Source organism: Scyliorhinus torazame, chromosome 1, assembly GCF_047496885.1.
Source record: "Scyliorhinus torazame isolate Kashiwa2021f chromosome 1, sScyTor2.1, whole genome shotgun sequence".
Taxonomy (NCBI): Eukaryota; Metazoa; Chordata; class Chondrichthyes; order Carcharhiniformes; family Scyliorhinidae; genus Scyliorhinus; species Scyliorhinus torazame.
The window spans coordinates 300,536,399-300,552,690 of NC_092707.1; the positions used below are offsets into that span (position 1 = coordinate 300,536,399).

General features: G+C 44.2%; 1 protein-coding gene across 3 annotated transcripts in view; it reads left to right on the forward strand.

Moving 5' to 3' along the window:
* Positions 1–440: 440 nt before the first annotated feature.
* LOC140423001 (uncharacterized) overlaps positions 441–16,292 on the forward strand; it is a 280,598-nt gene continuing 264,746 nt past the window's right edge. For 2 of the 3 annotated variants that reach the window (XM_072507744.1, XM_072507745.1), the window contains exons 1-3: positions 444–583; positions 4,532–4,598; positions 4,695–4,791. In XM_072507744.1, the coding sequence (XP_072363845.1) occupies positions 4,720–4,791 (72 nt within the window). In that variant the 5' untranslated portion in view covers positions 444–583; positions 4,532–4,598; positions 4,695–4,719. Of the gene's footprint in view, positions 584–4,531; positions 4,599–4,694; positions 4,792–16,292 lie in introns of all 3 variants that reach the window. The other variant, XM_072507743.1, reaches the window with a different exon arrangement.

The following is a 16,292-nucleotide window of genomic DNA, read 5'->3' on the forward strand; positions in this document are numbered from 1 at the left end:
CATGATGCTGAGATTCCAGATGAGCCCAATGTGGAAGTGAGGAGACTGACAGGATTTGATTGTGGGGAGCAGCTAACAATGATTGGTGAAAATAGACTGGTGTTTTTCGGCATTTGCAATAAGATGGCAAGTCCTCAGCATGTTCTGCGGTTTTGTAAGAGCCTTAAACTATATAGCAAGAAAAACAAACCTGTAGGAAAAATATTTTAATTATCGAAACTCGTGGATTCAGAGGGACAAAAAGCTGCTCCAGCAATGTAATTTGATGGCCGTTTCTGGCGGTGTTCCGAATTGCTAACCGACTCTTTCCCCCACTCTGAATGGGAAAGTGAGTTTGTGCCTCGACTATAAATAAAAACAAGGATTCCAGTCACTCGCAACTGCTTCGGAATTAAGTGCTCGGGTATCCGCCCCGCAGTGCAGGAATCTTAAAAATAACATCGCTGCTTTGCCGACCAAGAACGCCGAAGTGCAACCGCTCACAGCACTTTGCGGGCAGAGGGCGGGAATGCAGTCAGCACAGCGTCTCCTGTCACCCAGAGCAACGAGGCTTACGGAAGCTGACTGCTCGGTCCCTCTTTGGGTAAGTACAAACTTACTCGATGGGTCTCTCAAATCTCTTGTTATATATTAGTGTGTTTTGATTATTTTCGTTTGTTAGGCGGAGGTTTTGGTTTCGAACCATCCCCAGGTTTCTTTTCACCGATACATCCCCTTTAATTCACCGGTTTTTAAACGAAAAGTTGAGACAGTCCCTGGTGCACAGTTTGCATTTCTTTTTAACTAAGTTTCATTTTGGTACGTTGAATTTAATCACTATATGTCCCTTGACGAATTAGAGGCCTAAATACATCCGAATCTGATTTGATTTTTTTTTTAATTAGGTTTCCCTCAAGATGTATTTAAAATTAGTTGCAAATTTAATCAAAAATATACATATATGTTACATTTTAACTACATTTTGTGATGAACTGCTGGATAGCATAGGGCACTGCTGAGAGCTCTACATCCCTACTTCAGTCTTATTCTTGCTGTGATCATACTACATGGGAGCCACATGCACTGCCGTGCTACACCTGCCATACCACATTGTCATATCACTTCACCCTAACATGCAAAACCACATCACACATTGTCATACACCAACTCTCACCCACAGGAAAAAGGTAGAGAGATAGAAACAGACTGGAAAGAGAACTAACAACCTCACTATCAACTCCTGGAGTTACTATTGACCAGAAGCTAAACTAAACCAGGTATATAAATAATACAGAAAAGCAAATTATTGCGGATGCTAGAATCTGAAACGAAAGAGAAAATGCTGGAAAATCTCAGCAGGAAGTTTGCAGAGTATAACTCCTGACTCCACAAAGACTGTCCACCAGTTACAGGTCACAAATCAGCCTGGGTGAGTGCAGCAACACTCAGGAAGTTCAACATCATCCAGAACAAAGCAGTCCACTTAATTGGCACACCATCTATATCTTAAACATCCACTCATTCCATCACTACAGTGGAGCGCTGTGTCCCGTTCTACAAGGTGTGCTGCAGCAATGCACCAAGTCTTTTTCAACAGCATCTTCCAATCCTGTGATTTCTACCACCTGGATGGACAAAAGCAGGGAACACATGGGAATACCACCACCTTCAGGTTCCCCTCACTGTCACTGGGTCAAATTCCTGGAACTCCCTCTCTAACATCACTCTGGGTGTATCCAATCGGATGGACTGCTGCTGTTCACCACCACCATCTCAAGGGCAATTAGGATGGGCAGTTAATGCTAGCCCAACCAATGACACTTGCACCCCATGAACAAATAAAACAAAAACAATTTTTAATCTACATGTTGATTGGTGTAACCAGGTCGGTCAAGGCAGCCTTGAGGAGGAGTTTATAGAATGTATCCACGATAGTTTCCTAGAACAGTATGTAATGGAACCTACGAGGGAACAAGCGGTCCTAGATCTGGTCCTGTGTAATGAGACAGGATTGATTCAGGATCTCATAGTTAGGGATCCTCTCGGAAGGAGCGATCACAACATGGTGGAATTTAAAATACAGATGGAGGGTGAGAAGGTAAAATCAAGCACTAGTGTTTTGTGCTTAAACAAAGGAGATTACAATGGGATGAGAGAAGAACTAGCTAAGGTAGACTGGGAGCAAAGACTTTATAGTGAAACAGTTGAGGAACAGTGGAGAACCTTCCAAGTGATTTTTCACAGTGCTCAGCAAAGGTTTATACCAACAAAAAGGAAGGACGGTAAAAAGAGGGAAAATCGACCATGGATATCTAAGGAAACAAGGGAGAGTATCAAATTGAAGGAAAAAACATACAAAGTAGCAAAGATCAGTGGGAGACTAGAGGACTGGAAAATCTTTAGGGGGCAACAGAAAGCTACTAAAAAAGCTATAAAGAAGAGTAAGATAGATTATGAGAGTAAACTTGCTCAGAATATAAAAACAGATAGTAAAAGTTTCTACAAATACATAAAACAAAAAAGAGTGGCTAAGGTAAATATTGGTCCTTTAGAGGATGAGAAGGGATATTTAATAATGGGAGATGAGGAAATGGCTGAGGAACTGAACAGGTTTTTTGGGTCGGTCTCCACAGTGGAAGACACAAATAACATACCAGTGACTGATGGAAATGAGGCTATGACAGGTGAGGACCTTGAGAGGATTGTTATCACCAAGGAGGTAGTGATGGGCAAGCTAATGGGACTAAAGGTAGACAAGTCTCCTGGACCTGATGGAATGCATCCCAGAGTGCAAAAAGAGATGGCTAGGGAAATTGCAAATGCACTAGTGATAATTCACCAAAATTCACTAGACTCTGGGGTGGTCCCGGCGGATTGGAAATTAGCAAACGTGACACCACTGTTTAAAAAAGGAGGTAGGCAGAAAGTGGGTAATTATAGGCCAGTGAGCTTAACTTCGGTAGTAGGGAAGATGCTGGAATCTATCATCAAGGAAGAAATAGCGAGGCATCTGGATGGAAATTGTCCCATTGGGCAGACGCAGCATGGGTTCATAAAGGGCAGGTCGTGCCTAACTAATTTAGTGGAATTTTTTGAGGACATTAACAGTGCGGTAGATAACGGGGAGCCAATGGATGTGGTATATCTAGATTTCCAGAAAGCCTTTGACAAGGTGCCAAACAAAAGGTTGTTGCATAAGATAAAGATGCATGGCATTAAGGGGAAAGTAGTAGCATGGATAGAGGATTGGTTAATTAATAGAAAGCAAAGAGTGGGGATTAATGGGTGTTTCTCTGGTTGGCAATCAGTAGCTAGTGGTGTCCCTCAGGGATCAGTGTTGGGCCCACAACTGTTCACAATTTACATAGATGATTTGGAGTTGGGGACCAAGAGCAATGTATCCAAGTTTGCAGACAACACTAAGATAAGTGGTAAAGCAAAAAGTGCAGAGGATACTAGAAGTCTGCAGGGGGATTTGGATAGGCCAAGTGAATGGGCTAGGGTCTGGCAGATGGAATACAATGTTGACAAATGTGAGGTTATCCATTTTGGTAGGAATAACAGCAAAAGGGATTATTATTTAAATGATAAAATATTAAAACATGCTGCTGTGCAGAGAGACCTGGGTGTGCTAGTGCATGAGTCGCAAAAAGTTGGTTTTCAGGTGCAACAGGTGATTAAGAAGGCAAATGGAATTTTGTCCTTCATTGCTAGAGGGATGGAGTTTAAGACTAGGGAGGTTCTGCTGCAATTGTATAAGGTGTTAGTGAGGCCACTCCTGGAGTATTGTGTTCAGTTTTGGTCTCCTTACTTGAGAAAGGACGTACTGGCACTGGAGGGTGTGCAGAGGAGATTCACTAGGTTAATCCCAGAGCTGAAGGGGTTGGATTACGAGGAGAGGTTGAGTAGACTGGGACTGTACTCGTTGGAATTTAGAAGGATGAGGGGGGATCTTATAGAAACATATAAGATTATGAAGGGAATAGATAGGATAGATGCGGGCAGGTTGTTTCCACTGGCGGGTGAAAGCAGAACTAGGGGGGATAGCCTCAAAATAAGGGGAAGTAGATTTAGGACTGAGTTTAGGAGGAACTTCTTCACCCAAAGGGGTGTGAATCTATGGAATTCCTTGCCCAGTGAGGCAGTAGAGGCTCCTTCATTAAATGTTTTTAAGATAAAGATAGATAGATTTTTGAAGAATAAAGGGATTAAAGGTTATGGTGTTCGGGCCAGAAAGTGGAGCTGAGTCCACAAAAGATCAGCCATGATCTCATTGAATGGTGGAGCAGGCTCGAGGGGCCAGATGGCCTACTCCTGCTCCTAGTTCTCAAAACACAAAGAAGTAGATTTAAGGATATAACAAACAGCAACACGGTAGCACAGTGGTTAGCACTGTTTCTTCACAGATCCAGGGTCCCAGGTTTGATTCTCCATCAGTGTAACCGAATAGGTACCAGAGTGTGGCGACTAGGGGATTTTCACAGTAACTTCATTGCAGTGTTAATGTAAGCCTACGTGTGACAAGAATAACGATTATTATTATTATTAAAAGAAACAGATGCAGAAGAGAAGAGACTTTGAGAGAGAAAAGTTATAACACATGAAAGCAGCTGAGACTGGTAAGAGCAGCCATGCACTCCAACTGACTGTGTCCCGTTTTTTCCAATAGCCATTGATAACCCTGCCGTAATTGTTTATTATTTATTTCATTTCAGCTGTCCTCATCTTCCCCAACTATAAATGTCTACACATAAAAAAAGCACTCTTCCTTCTCTCTTGGATCTATATCTTCAACCTGAGGACAATGAACAGGTAGAACCAATGACTTGACTTCCATGATAAACCTTCTAAGTAATGACCATTGGTCATCAGCAATACTACAGCATATTTTCAATTGAGTTTTGCAATTCTAACATTTATTATTGATTAATTGAACTAAAGAATGTCAGACATGGTGTGGGAAATGAAAAAGAAGAAACATTTATACTTATCTCATGGCCTAACACATCTCAGCATATGAAACCAATCAGTAAATTGCTTTGATGAAATACATTAACCTTTATGTAGGCAAATTGAACTCTTTCCTCTAATTTTGGTACTGTATGCCATCAGTGAGCCCTCTTATATGAGCATGCATCAGATGGTCAGCAAATCTGCGACATCACTCCTTATGATGAAGTCCCAATGCAGTATGATCCCAGCAGTGTGGCACTCTGTGTCTCACACCAACCCACGCTGAAATCTCTTGAATTTAATCCGCCAAACTGTATCCCATTTAATCATAGAGATGAATGTGATTAGAACACGTTATCACAGTGTACACAGATAACATGCATGACTTACTATCGCAAAGATGTTTACTTACAGCAAAAATGCTACAAGATTTCATTAGCATCATGCAAATTCAACACTATCACAATATTTCCTATTCTTCAAATACTACACATGGATACGTTACACTGGAGCAAAGATAGTGCTCTTTTGTGATTGGGACAGTGTGAAATCACGAGTTAACATTTCTTATCATACTCTCATTCAGTGAAATCTGTACTGTAATACCATTCAAATTATTATTAGCCAACAATAAAATGCTGGAACTAGTTATTTTGGATTTCTTTAAAACTTCACAAAAAATGTCAGAAAGTATTAGCAAAAGGTGAGAGGAAAGTAATCACTACAGAAGTTTTTAAACACTAAAACAGGAGCTGTGAAATGAGCAATTTTTTTTCTATTATGCCGTATACTCAGCTGATGAACTAGAGTATTAGTGTCAGGTAAATGGAGAGAAGCTCTGTGAATGAAAAGTGATAGGCCACCTTTTGGTACCTTACAGAATAACACATGCAAGGCTCCAAAGTACCGATCTTTGAAGCATAATGATTATTGGAGGCACTGGCTCAAATTGATTGGTAGTTCCAGAAGTGCTTGCTGTTTTAGAATTTACAGAGCAGAAGGAGGCCATTCGGCCCATCGAGTCTGCACCGGCTCTTGGAAAGAGCACCCTACCCAAGGTCAACACCGCCACCCTATCCCCATAACCCAGTAACCCCACCCAACACTAAGGGCAATTTTGGACACTAAGGGCAATTTATCATGGCCAATCCATCTAACCCGCACATCTTTGGACTGTGGGAGGAAACCGGAGCACCCGGAGGAAACCCACGCACACACGGGGAGGATGTGCAGACTCCGCACAGACAGTGACCCAAGCCAGAATCGAACCTGGGACCCTGGAGCTGTGAAGCAATTGTGCTATTCACAAGGCTACCGTGCTGCCCCAGTTTTATGTTACTTTGTCGAAGAGAATTTTCCTCTTGTGTAAACTCAAGCAGTGAATTAAGCCCTGGAGATGTCAATCCTGACCCTGTCTTCACCTGACATTAATGCATACATTTTCTACTAGAGTCAACACACAATGATCAGGAATAGTAACTAATAGTTTTTCATCTCTCTAGCCCAGGAACACAGTTGTTGTACACCAGTTTCTCATTTTGAACAACTCCATCAAATCTCCTTTCAACCTTCTCTTCTCCAAGGAAAACAGTCCCAACTTCTCCAATCTATCTACCTAACTGAAGTTCCTTATCCCTGGAATCATTCCCCTGAATCTTTTCTGCACCCTCTCTACTGCCATCACATCTTTCCAAGTGAATGTTGCCCAAACTCCGTTGCAATACTCCAGTTGAGGCTGAACTAGTGTTCTATACAAATTTAATATAACCTGCTTGCTCTTGTACTCTATGCCTCTATTAATAAAGTTGAGGATTACTGCATGCTTTATTAACCACTCTGTCAACTTGCCTTGGCACTTGCAATAACTTATGCATCCAGCACCCTCTTTACAATTGTACTATTTATTTTATATTGTATCTTCATGTTCTTCCTATCAAAGTGAATTATTTCACACTTCTCTGCATTGAATTTAATCTTGGGCTGGATTCTCCCGCCTCGGAAGTGTGATTCTCTACTCCCGCCGCTTGACAATGGGATTTCCCATTGAAGCCACCACATGCTGCTGGGAAACCCTTGTTGGGGTTGTGCTGTCGGCAGGAACAGAGAATCCCAACGACCGGATAATTCCAGCCCTGGTCTGCCCTTTTCCCCAACGTGTCCATGTCCTTTTGAAGTTCTACACTATCTCCCTCAGAGTTCACAATGCTTCCATGTATCATCCTCAAAATTTAAAATTGCGCCCTGTACATCAAAATCTCGGTCATTAATATATATCAGGAAGAGCAAGAATCCCCAACACTGACCCCTGGGAAACTCCACTCCAAATCTTTCCCTCATCCAAGAAACATCCATTAACCACAACTGTTTCCTGTCACACATACAGGTGGGTACCCATGTTGTTACTGTCCCTTTTATTCAAAGAGCTACAATTGTACTCACTAATTTGTTGTGCCTTGTACTAGTCTGAAAGCCTTTTGGAAGTTCATTGGCTGGATTCTCCGTTCTGGAGATTAGGTCCCCCACGCCAGCGTGAAACGGTGGCGTTTTACGCCAGGAAAACAGGTGCAAAAAGGCCACCGATTCCCTGTTCTGGGGGGGGGGGCTAGCAGCCAGGCAGCGTAGAGCTCTCAGCTCTAGCTGCTGATATGGCCTGGAGAGTGGCTGGGTCCGTGGCCACGCATGCGAGGCCGCCGCTGTTCCGTGCCTCATGGCGGATGTCGCTCGCGGACCCGGCCCGTGAAATAGTCCCCCCCTTCGGCCGGTTCACGCGCCCCGGACTGCCCCACCACAGTGTCCCCAACCCCAAATGTGTCCCCCCTGCCCACGGATCGTCCCTCTCCCGACTGTGGCGGGGCTGGACTGAGTCTGCAGCTGCCATGCTGAATTCCCGACGGGTGAGACCACACGCGATCCACGCCATCGGGAACTCGGTCGGTCGGGGACGGAGCATCGGGGGGCGGGCCTCAGCCAACATTCGGAGGCCGTGGATATGGTGTGCGGCGTTCTCTCTGAGTACACCGCTTTTCAGGGGGTGGAGCATCACAAAAGTGGCACTGCCCCCAATATCGGCGTCATCGGGGATTCTCCGTCCCGTGCCGAACGCGATTTCGGTGTCAAGAATCGGAGAATCCAATCTCATGTATGTCACATCAACTACAGTACCTTCATCAACCCTCTGTTACCTCTTCAAAAGCCTCCAAATTTTCCCTTAATGGTACTTAGAAATGTTCTATCCTTGTTAGGTTCACTGTGAATTATCTCACATCTGCCTACATTGACATCTATTTGCCAGTCTACTTATTCACTTAATCTATTGCTATCACTTCATAATTTTACGTTTCCACCTACACTGATTACAGTGCTGTAGAGCTTTGTATAATTGACAAATTTGGATATGCGACTTTCTATCCCATCATCTAAATCATTAATATATACAGTGAGTAGTTAAGGCCTAGAAACAGATCTTACTTGGATACCAGTAGTGGGCCAGCAGCAGGAGGAGTGGTCACCCCTGCCCCAAAAGTCAAAGAGACACAGCCTGAGTGAGTGAGACACATCCAGAGTGGCAATTTGGAACTTGGTAATTTGGTGCAGTGAGGTAATTCGGTGCAGAGTGGGAGAAGGTGATTTTTCCCTATTGTTTTGTTCTCTCTCTTTCTTCTGGCCTGTAACTTTTAATCAGCAGGGAGAGAACCTGAGAGCATCTGAGACCCTCAGAAGGTAAGTAAGTGATTTTTACTCATTTTTACTTTTATTACCTTTTCAAATTATGCGTGTGGGGGGGGGGGGTGGACCTGAAGTGACATCACAGAAAAGCTGTGACCTGATTGGCTGTTTGGGAATCTACACTAAATTAAAAAAATTAAGCATTGGTAAACTAATTAAACATAATTAATTAATTATAATTTAGAGGAGTATCTGAGCCAGAGATCAGAGAGTACTGTATTTAGCTTTCACATTTTTAGTAGAAATCTAGTGCTAGGAAACATAGTTAACAGTAACTTTTTTAAAAAACTTTTAAATTTAATTTACTAATCAATTGACGCAATGTCAGTTAGAGGGGTGCAGTGCTCTGACTGTGAGATGTGGCAGGTCCGGGAGGCTTCCAGCATCCCAGATGGCTTCATCTGCAGAAAGTGCACCCAACTAGAGCTCCTCACAGACCGCATGGTTTGGTTGGAGCAGCAGTTGGATGCACTTAGGAGCATGCAAGTGGCGGAAAGCGTCATAGATAGCAGTTAAATAAATGTGGTCACACCCAAGGTGCAGGCAGAGAAATGGGTGACCACCAGAAAGGGCAGGCAGTCAGTGCAGGAATCCCCTGTGGTTGTCCCCCTCTCGAACAGGTATACCCCTTTGGATACTCTCGGGGTGGATAGCCTATCAGGCGAAAACAGCAGCAGCCAGAGCAGTGGCACCACGGCTGGCTCTGATGTTCAGAAGGGAGGGTCAAATCGCAGAAGAGCAATAGTCATAGGGGACTTTATAGTCACGGGCACAGATAGGCGCTTCTGTGGACGTGAAGGAGACTCCAGGATGGTATGTTGCCTCCCTGGTGCCAGGGTCCAGGATGTCTCCGAACGGGTAGAGGGCATCCTGAAGGGGGAGGGCTAACAGGCAGAGGTCGTTGTACATATTGGTACTAACGACATAGGCAGGAAGGGGCATGAGGTCCTGCAGCAGGAGTTCAGGGAGCTAGGCAGAAAGATTTTTAAAAAAAATATATATTTATTAAAGTTTTTTAACACAATTTTTCTCCCTTACAAACAATAACCCCCCCCCCTTCGTAACACAAAAAACCCCCAAAAAAATGAGAAATCGCGCAGAGCAAGATATATACATGGCAAAATGATATATTTACACAGCTTTGTACACTGGCCCTCACCCGTACGTGCCAGTTTCCCCAGCTAGGCAGAAAGTTAAAAGACAGGATCTCTAGGGTTGTAATCTCGGGATTACTCCCTGTGCCGCGTGCCAGTGAGGCTAGAAATAGGAAGATAGAGCAGCTAAACACGTGGCTAAACAGCTGGTGTAGGAGAGAGGGTTTCCGTTATCTGGACCACTGGGAGCTCTTCCGGGGCAGGTGACCTATATAAGAAGGACGGGTTGCATCTAAACTGGAGAGGCATAAATATCCTGGCCGCGAGGTTTGCTAGTGTCACACGAGAGGGTTTAAACTAGTATGGCAAGGGGGTGGGCACGGGAGCAATAGGTCAGAAGGTGAGAGCATTGAGGGAGAACTCGGGAATCGGGACAGTATGTCTCTGAGGCAGAGCAGACAGGGTGAAGTTGCTGAACACAGCGGGTCTGGTGGCCTGAAGTGCATATGTTTTAATGCAAGAAGTATTACGAGTAAGGCAGATGAACTTAGAGCTTGGATTAGTACTTGGAACTATGATGTTGTTGCCATTACAGAGACCTGGTTGAGGTAAGGGCAGGATTGGCAGCTAAATGTTCCAGGATTTAGATGTTTCAGGCGGGATAGAGGGGGATGTAAAAGGTGTGGCGGAGTTGTGCTACTGGTTAGGGAGACTATCACAGCTGTACTACGGGAGGACACCTCAGAGGGCAGTGAGGCTATATGGGTAGAGATCAGGAATAAGAAGGGTGCAGTCACAATGTTGGGGGTTTACTACAGGCCTCCCAACAGCCAGCGGGACATAGAAGAGCAGATAGGTAGTCAGATTTTGGAAAAGAGTAAAAACAACAGGGTTGTTGTGATGAGAGACTTCAACTTCCCCAATATTGACTGGGACTCACTTAGTGCCAGGGGCTTAGACAGGGCAGAGTTTGTAAGGAGCATCCAGGAGGGCTTCTTAAAACAATATGGAGACAGTCCAACTAGGGAAGGGGCTGTACTGGACCTGGTATTGGGGAATGAGCCCGGCCAGGTGGTAGAAGTTTCAGTAGGGGAGCATTTTGGGAACAGTGACCACAATTCAGTAAGTTTTAAAGTGCTGGTGGACAAGGATAAGAGTGGTCCTAGGCTGAATGTGCTAAATTGGGGGAAGGCTAATTATAACAATATTAGGCGGGAACTGAAGAACCTAGATTGGGGGAGGATGTTTGAGGGTAAATCAACATCTGACATGTGGGAGGCTTTCAAGTGTCAGTTGAAAGGAATTCAGGACCGGCATGTTCCTGTGAGGAAGAAGGATAAATACGGCAATTTTCGGGAGGTGTTGGGCGTCTTGAAAAGTAATAAGGTGGATAAGTCCCCAGGGCCTGATGGGATCTACCCCAGCATACTGAAGGAGGCTAGAGAGGAAATTACTGAGGCCTTGACAGAAATCTTTGGATCCTCACTGTCTTCAGGTGATGTCCCAGAGGACTGGAGAATAGCCAATGTTGTTCCGCTGTTTAAGAAGGATAGCAAGGATAATCCAGGGAACTACAGGCCGGTGAGCCTGACGTCAGTGGTAGGGAAATTACTGGAGAGAATTCTTCGAGACAGGATCTACTCTCATTTGGAAGCAAATGGACGTATTAGTGAGAGGCAGCATGGTTTTGTGAAGGGGAGGTCGTGTCTCACTAACTTGATAAGAGTTTTTCGAGGAGGTCACAAAGATGATTGATGCAGGTAGGGCAGTGGATGTTGTCTATATGGACTTCAGTAAGGCCTTTGACAAGGTCCCTCATGGTAGACTAGTACAAAAGGTGATCAGGGTTGAGCTGGCAAGGTGGATACAGAACTGGCTAGGTCATAGAAGGCAGAGAGTAGCAATGGAAGGATGCTTTTCTAATTGGAGGGCTGTGACTAGTGGTGTTCCGCAGGGATCAGTGCTGGGAACTTTGCTGTTTGTAGTATATATAAATGATTTGGAGGAAAATGTAACTGGTCTGATTAGTAAGTTTGCAGACGACACAAAGGTTGGTGGAATTACGGATAGCGATGAGGACTGTCAGAGGATAAAGCAGGATTTAGATTGTTTGGAGACTTGGGCGGAGAGATGGCAGATGGAGTTTAATCCGGACAAATGTGAGGTCATGCATTTTGGAAGGTCTACTGCAAGTAGGGAATATACAGTGAATGGTAGAATCCTCAAGAGTATTGAAAGTCAGAGAGATCTAGGTGTACAGGTCCACAGGTCACTGAAAGGGGCAACACAGGTGGAGAAGGTAGTCAAGAAGGCATACGGCATGCTTGCCTTCATTGGCCGGGGCATTGAGTATAAGAATTGGCAAGTCATGTTGCAGCTGTATAGAACCTTAGTTAGGCCACACTTGGAGTATAGTGTTCAATTCTGGTCGCCACACTATCAGAAGGATGTGGAGGCTTTAGAGAGGGTGCAGAAGAGATTTACCAGAATGTCGCCTGGTATGGAGGGCATTAGCTATGAGGAGCGGTTGAATAAACTCGGTTTGTTCTCACTGGAACGACGGAGGTTGAGGGGCGACCTGATAGAGGTCTACAAAAGTATGAGGGGCATAGACAGAGTGGATAGTCAGAGGCTTTTCCCCAGTGTAGAGGGGTCAATTACTAGGGGGCATAGGTTTAAGGTGCGAGGGGCAAGGTTTAGAGTAGATGTACGAGGCAAGTTTTTTACACAGAGGGTAATGGGTGCCTGGGACTCGCTACTGGAGGAAGTGCGTGGAAGCAGGGACGATAGTGACATTTAAGGGGCATCTTGACAGATACATGAATAGGATGGGAATAGAGGGATACGGACCCAGGAAGTGTAGAAGATTGTAGTTTAGTCGGGCAGCATGGTCGGCACGGGCTTGGAGGGCCGAAGGGCCTGTTCCTGTGCTGTACTTTTCTTTGTTCTTTGTTGTTCTATCTCCCTATTGCTGGCCCCATCATCTGCCCACCTGCGTTCCAGTCCCGATACCCTCTTTCCTCTCTAGTGCAATTTCCCATCTTCCTTCCCTGAGCGATATCCAATGTTTCCCCACCTGATTCCAACTGGCACAATGAGTGATCTCTTCCCCCCCCCTCCATTGTTCATGTCAATTTGGCCAGGTAGAAAACAGTTGTTTATAAAACTATGATGAGGTCTTTCCATTAAAAACGCGTGCCCATTCTTGCCGGGCTCTTTAAACATTGTATTTTCACTGATATAAGCTTCACTATTTCCAGTTAAATATTGAGAAGACTGGAAACATTGCCCTTGGTACCCACTGCAAACTCAATCCCCTTACCTGCCTTCCCTCTCAGGCTAAAGCAGACAATTCGCAAGCCCGGTGTCCTATTTGATCCCCAGCTGAACTTCCAACCCCACGACATTGCCACCTTAATATCGCCCGTTTCTGGTCTGCCTCAGTTTATTTGCTGTTCCACTGCTAAAATCCTCATCCTTGTCTTTGTTACCTTAAAAGTCACGATTCCAATGCTCTCCCATTCCCTGCCCTTCATAAACTAAATACTGCTGGCCATATACTGAGCTGGACAAAGTGCTGTCACATAATACCACAGTTCTTGCTGAATTGTGCTGACCCTCAGTCCCTAACACCTCAGAGTTGACATTCTTATCCCCATGTTTTATACCTTCCATAGCCTCTCACCTTCCTATCTCCGCACCCCTCGCTCACACTCCAACCCTACAAGAACTTGTCATTCCAAAGTTGTGCAGGTTAGGTGGATTGACCATGCTAAATTGCCCCTAGATGGGATTGTGGGGATAGGGTAGGGGATTGTACCTAGGTGGGGTGCTTTTCAGAGGATTAGTGCAGAATCGATGGGCCGAATGGCCTCCTTCTGCACTGCAGAATCCTATGATTCTCTGACTGGCCTCTTGTGCATCTGGAGGTACCTTCACCTCTTCACTGCTGGCTTCCCACTATTTAGATGGATATTTATGGGGTCATATTGTTGCCATCTGAGCTTTGGCTTTTTTAACACATGTTCTTCATTTCACAGTTGTTTAGCACCAAAGTTCTGAAATGTCCTCACTTTACAGCTCCATTTATCCATCGCTCTTTTCTCTTTTGAGAACCTCCTTAATACACAGCCAGTATCAAACTTTTAGTCATTCCACCCAACAGCTCCTTCACTGGCTTGTTGATTTTGTCTGATCTATGCTTAAGTGACTTGGCATATGTTTCTGTATTAAAAACCCTCTATAAATCCAAATGGTTGTTACTTATTGGCACGCTTTTCTTCTCTTTCTTCCTGAAGATGCAGATTCATATTGGAGTACATTAGTGTGGTTGTATTTTATCAACATCAAAGCAAATTATAGCATAATAATAATAATATAATAGGCTAGCAATCTGAAATAAAAACAGTAAGTGCTGGGAACATTCAGCATGTCTGGCAGTATCTGTGGAGAGAAAACATGTGAGAAAGCAGATAAAAATAGCAAGGGAAGGGAAAAAACAGCTACAAATGCAACAAATCTAGGGCGGCACGGTGGCGCAGTGGTTAGTGCTGCTGACTCACGGCGTCGAGGACCCAGGTTCGATCCTGGACCTGAGTCACTGTCCATGTGGAGTTTGCACATTCTCCCCGTGTCTGCGTGGGTCTCACCCCCACAACCCAAAGATGTGCAGGGTAAGTGGATTGACCACGCTAGATTGCCCCTTAATTGGAAAAAAAGAATTGGGTACTCTAAAAATATATATTTTTTAAACAAATGCAACAAATCTAAAATGAGAACAGAAAATTCAAGTTGAAACTAATGGGATGGGAATTGAGTCTTTAAACGGGCATAATGAGGGTCCAATTTCTGGGCCTACCATTCAGCGCCTCAAGAATGCCTGAAAGGCATCGAACGAAAATTGTGTCCTGGCTGCCATCTTAAACAGGCATTAGGCATATACATGCCAAAGAAATCAGCAGTCAATGAGAATATTGACTTATACAACAGGGCAGATCTGCCCTGCCACCATTCTATTTTAATAAGGCTATTTTAAAAGCTAAAATAGAACTTTAAAATAAAATAAAATTCCTATTTTATTTTCAGCATTGCTATTATTTTGGTTTTCCTCTGGGGGGAAATTTCAGGTGAATGAAAGACTTTCCTTTTCCATTCCTATTTACATGCATTGAATAAGGCAAATTGCATAATGTTCTTTCATATCCAAAATATAACCCATGTCATGCCACTATTTAACTTTTGGGACCACGCAATGCCACACCTTCTGTGGGTTGGCCTTTCTGGCCATGTTCTTGGTCTCACAGGCATAGTGCTTGACAGTGAGCCATGCTGCAATCCATTGTTCAGCTCCTGCCTTTGTTTCTAAAATAGCGAGTCACTGCACAATCTTCTCACAAATGTAAGTAAAATGTGAACTCTGTACACAGCGAAAGGGAAGAAAATATATTTGAAAGAAACAGCCTTTCTGGTGTACTAAATAAACTTAGTATTAAAAAAAATCTTAGTATAACTATAGTAACTTGGACAGATCACATGATCTATCTATAATCAATATCACAAGTTTACAAAATAGAATCTTCTCAAAGGCCTGGGCATATAACGGGCATCCTCAAATTGACAAGGTAATTACTGCCTGAGGGACGGGAGCATTATTTGCTGGCCTGTATGGTGCTCAGCGTTGCTAGAGCAACAGGGATATAAATGGAATGAAAGGACAAAGCCTTTCGTTCCTTAAATACGGAGAGGCACATTTGCAATTGCGTGATTAGCTGAAGAATGATGGACCTTGTTGGCGTCGGCTGTATTGTAGCAGGTCAGGAAAAGGATCGCTTACCACCTAATGTGAGGGCAATTAGAGCTATTACAGTCACATTCCCACAGAAATTGTGGTCTATAAATCGCAGCAAAGTGCCTTTTTGGATAGAACAAGTTAACTAGCTCACTACCTACACTGTCGATGAATTAAAGTTTACCAATTTGTTTTCAGCCAGACAATTGTTTAACTTTGATTGCCAAATGCTTATTGATTTATTATTTTCCCAAAAAATAGAGCATTTCTTCAATCCCCATAGAACAATTAACCAACTCATTTGGCTAGGTGTTTTGTTCAGTCAAATATTCTGCACATCATAATGTGGGAGGGAATCCATGAGTCTCTAGAACATCCATGTGTCTCTCGAATGTCCATGGGTGGGATTCTCCATCCCGCCGCACCTGTTTTCCGGTGCGGTGCATCCCCACTGGTAGCGGGATTCTCCGTCCCGGTAGCCGGCCAATGGGGTTTTCCATTGTGGGCACCCCCACGCTGTCGGGAAATCCGCGGGCGTGAGTGCGCTGCCGGCAAAATGGAGGATCCGACAGACGGGGAATCTAGCGACATGTGTCTCTTGAACATCCATGTGTCTGTAGGACGTCCGTGTGTCTCTAAAATGTCCATTTGTCTCCAGAACGCCCATGTGTCTCTAGAACATCCCTGTGTCTTTCGAACATCCATGTGTCTCGAGAATATCCACGTGTCTCATGAATATCCATGTGCCTGAT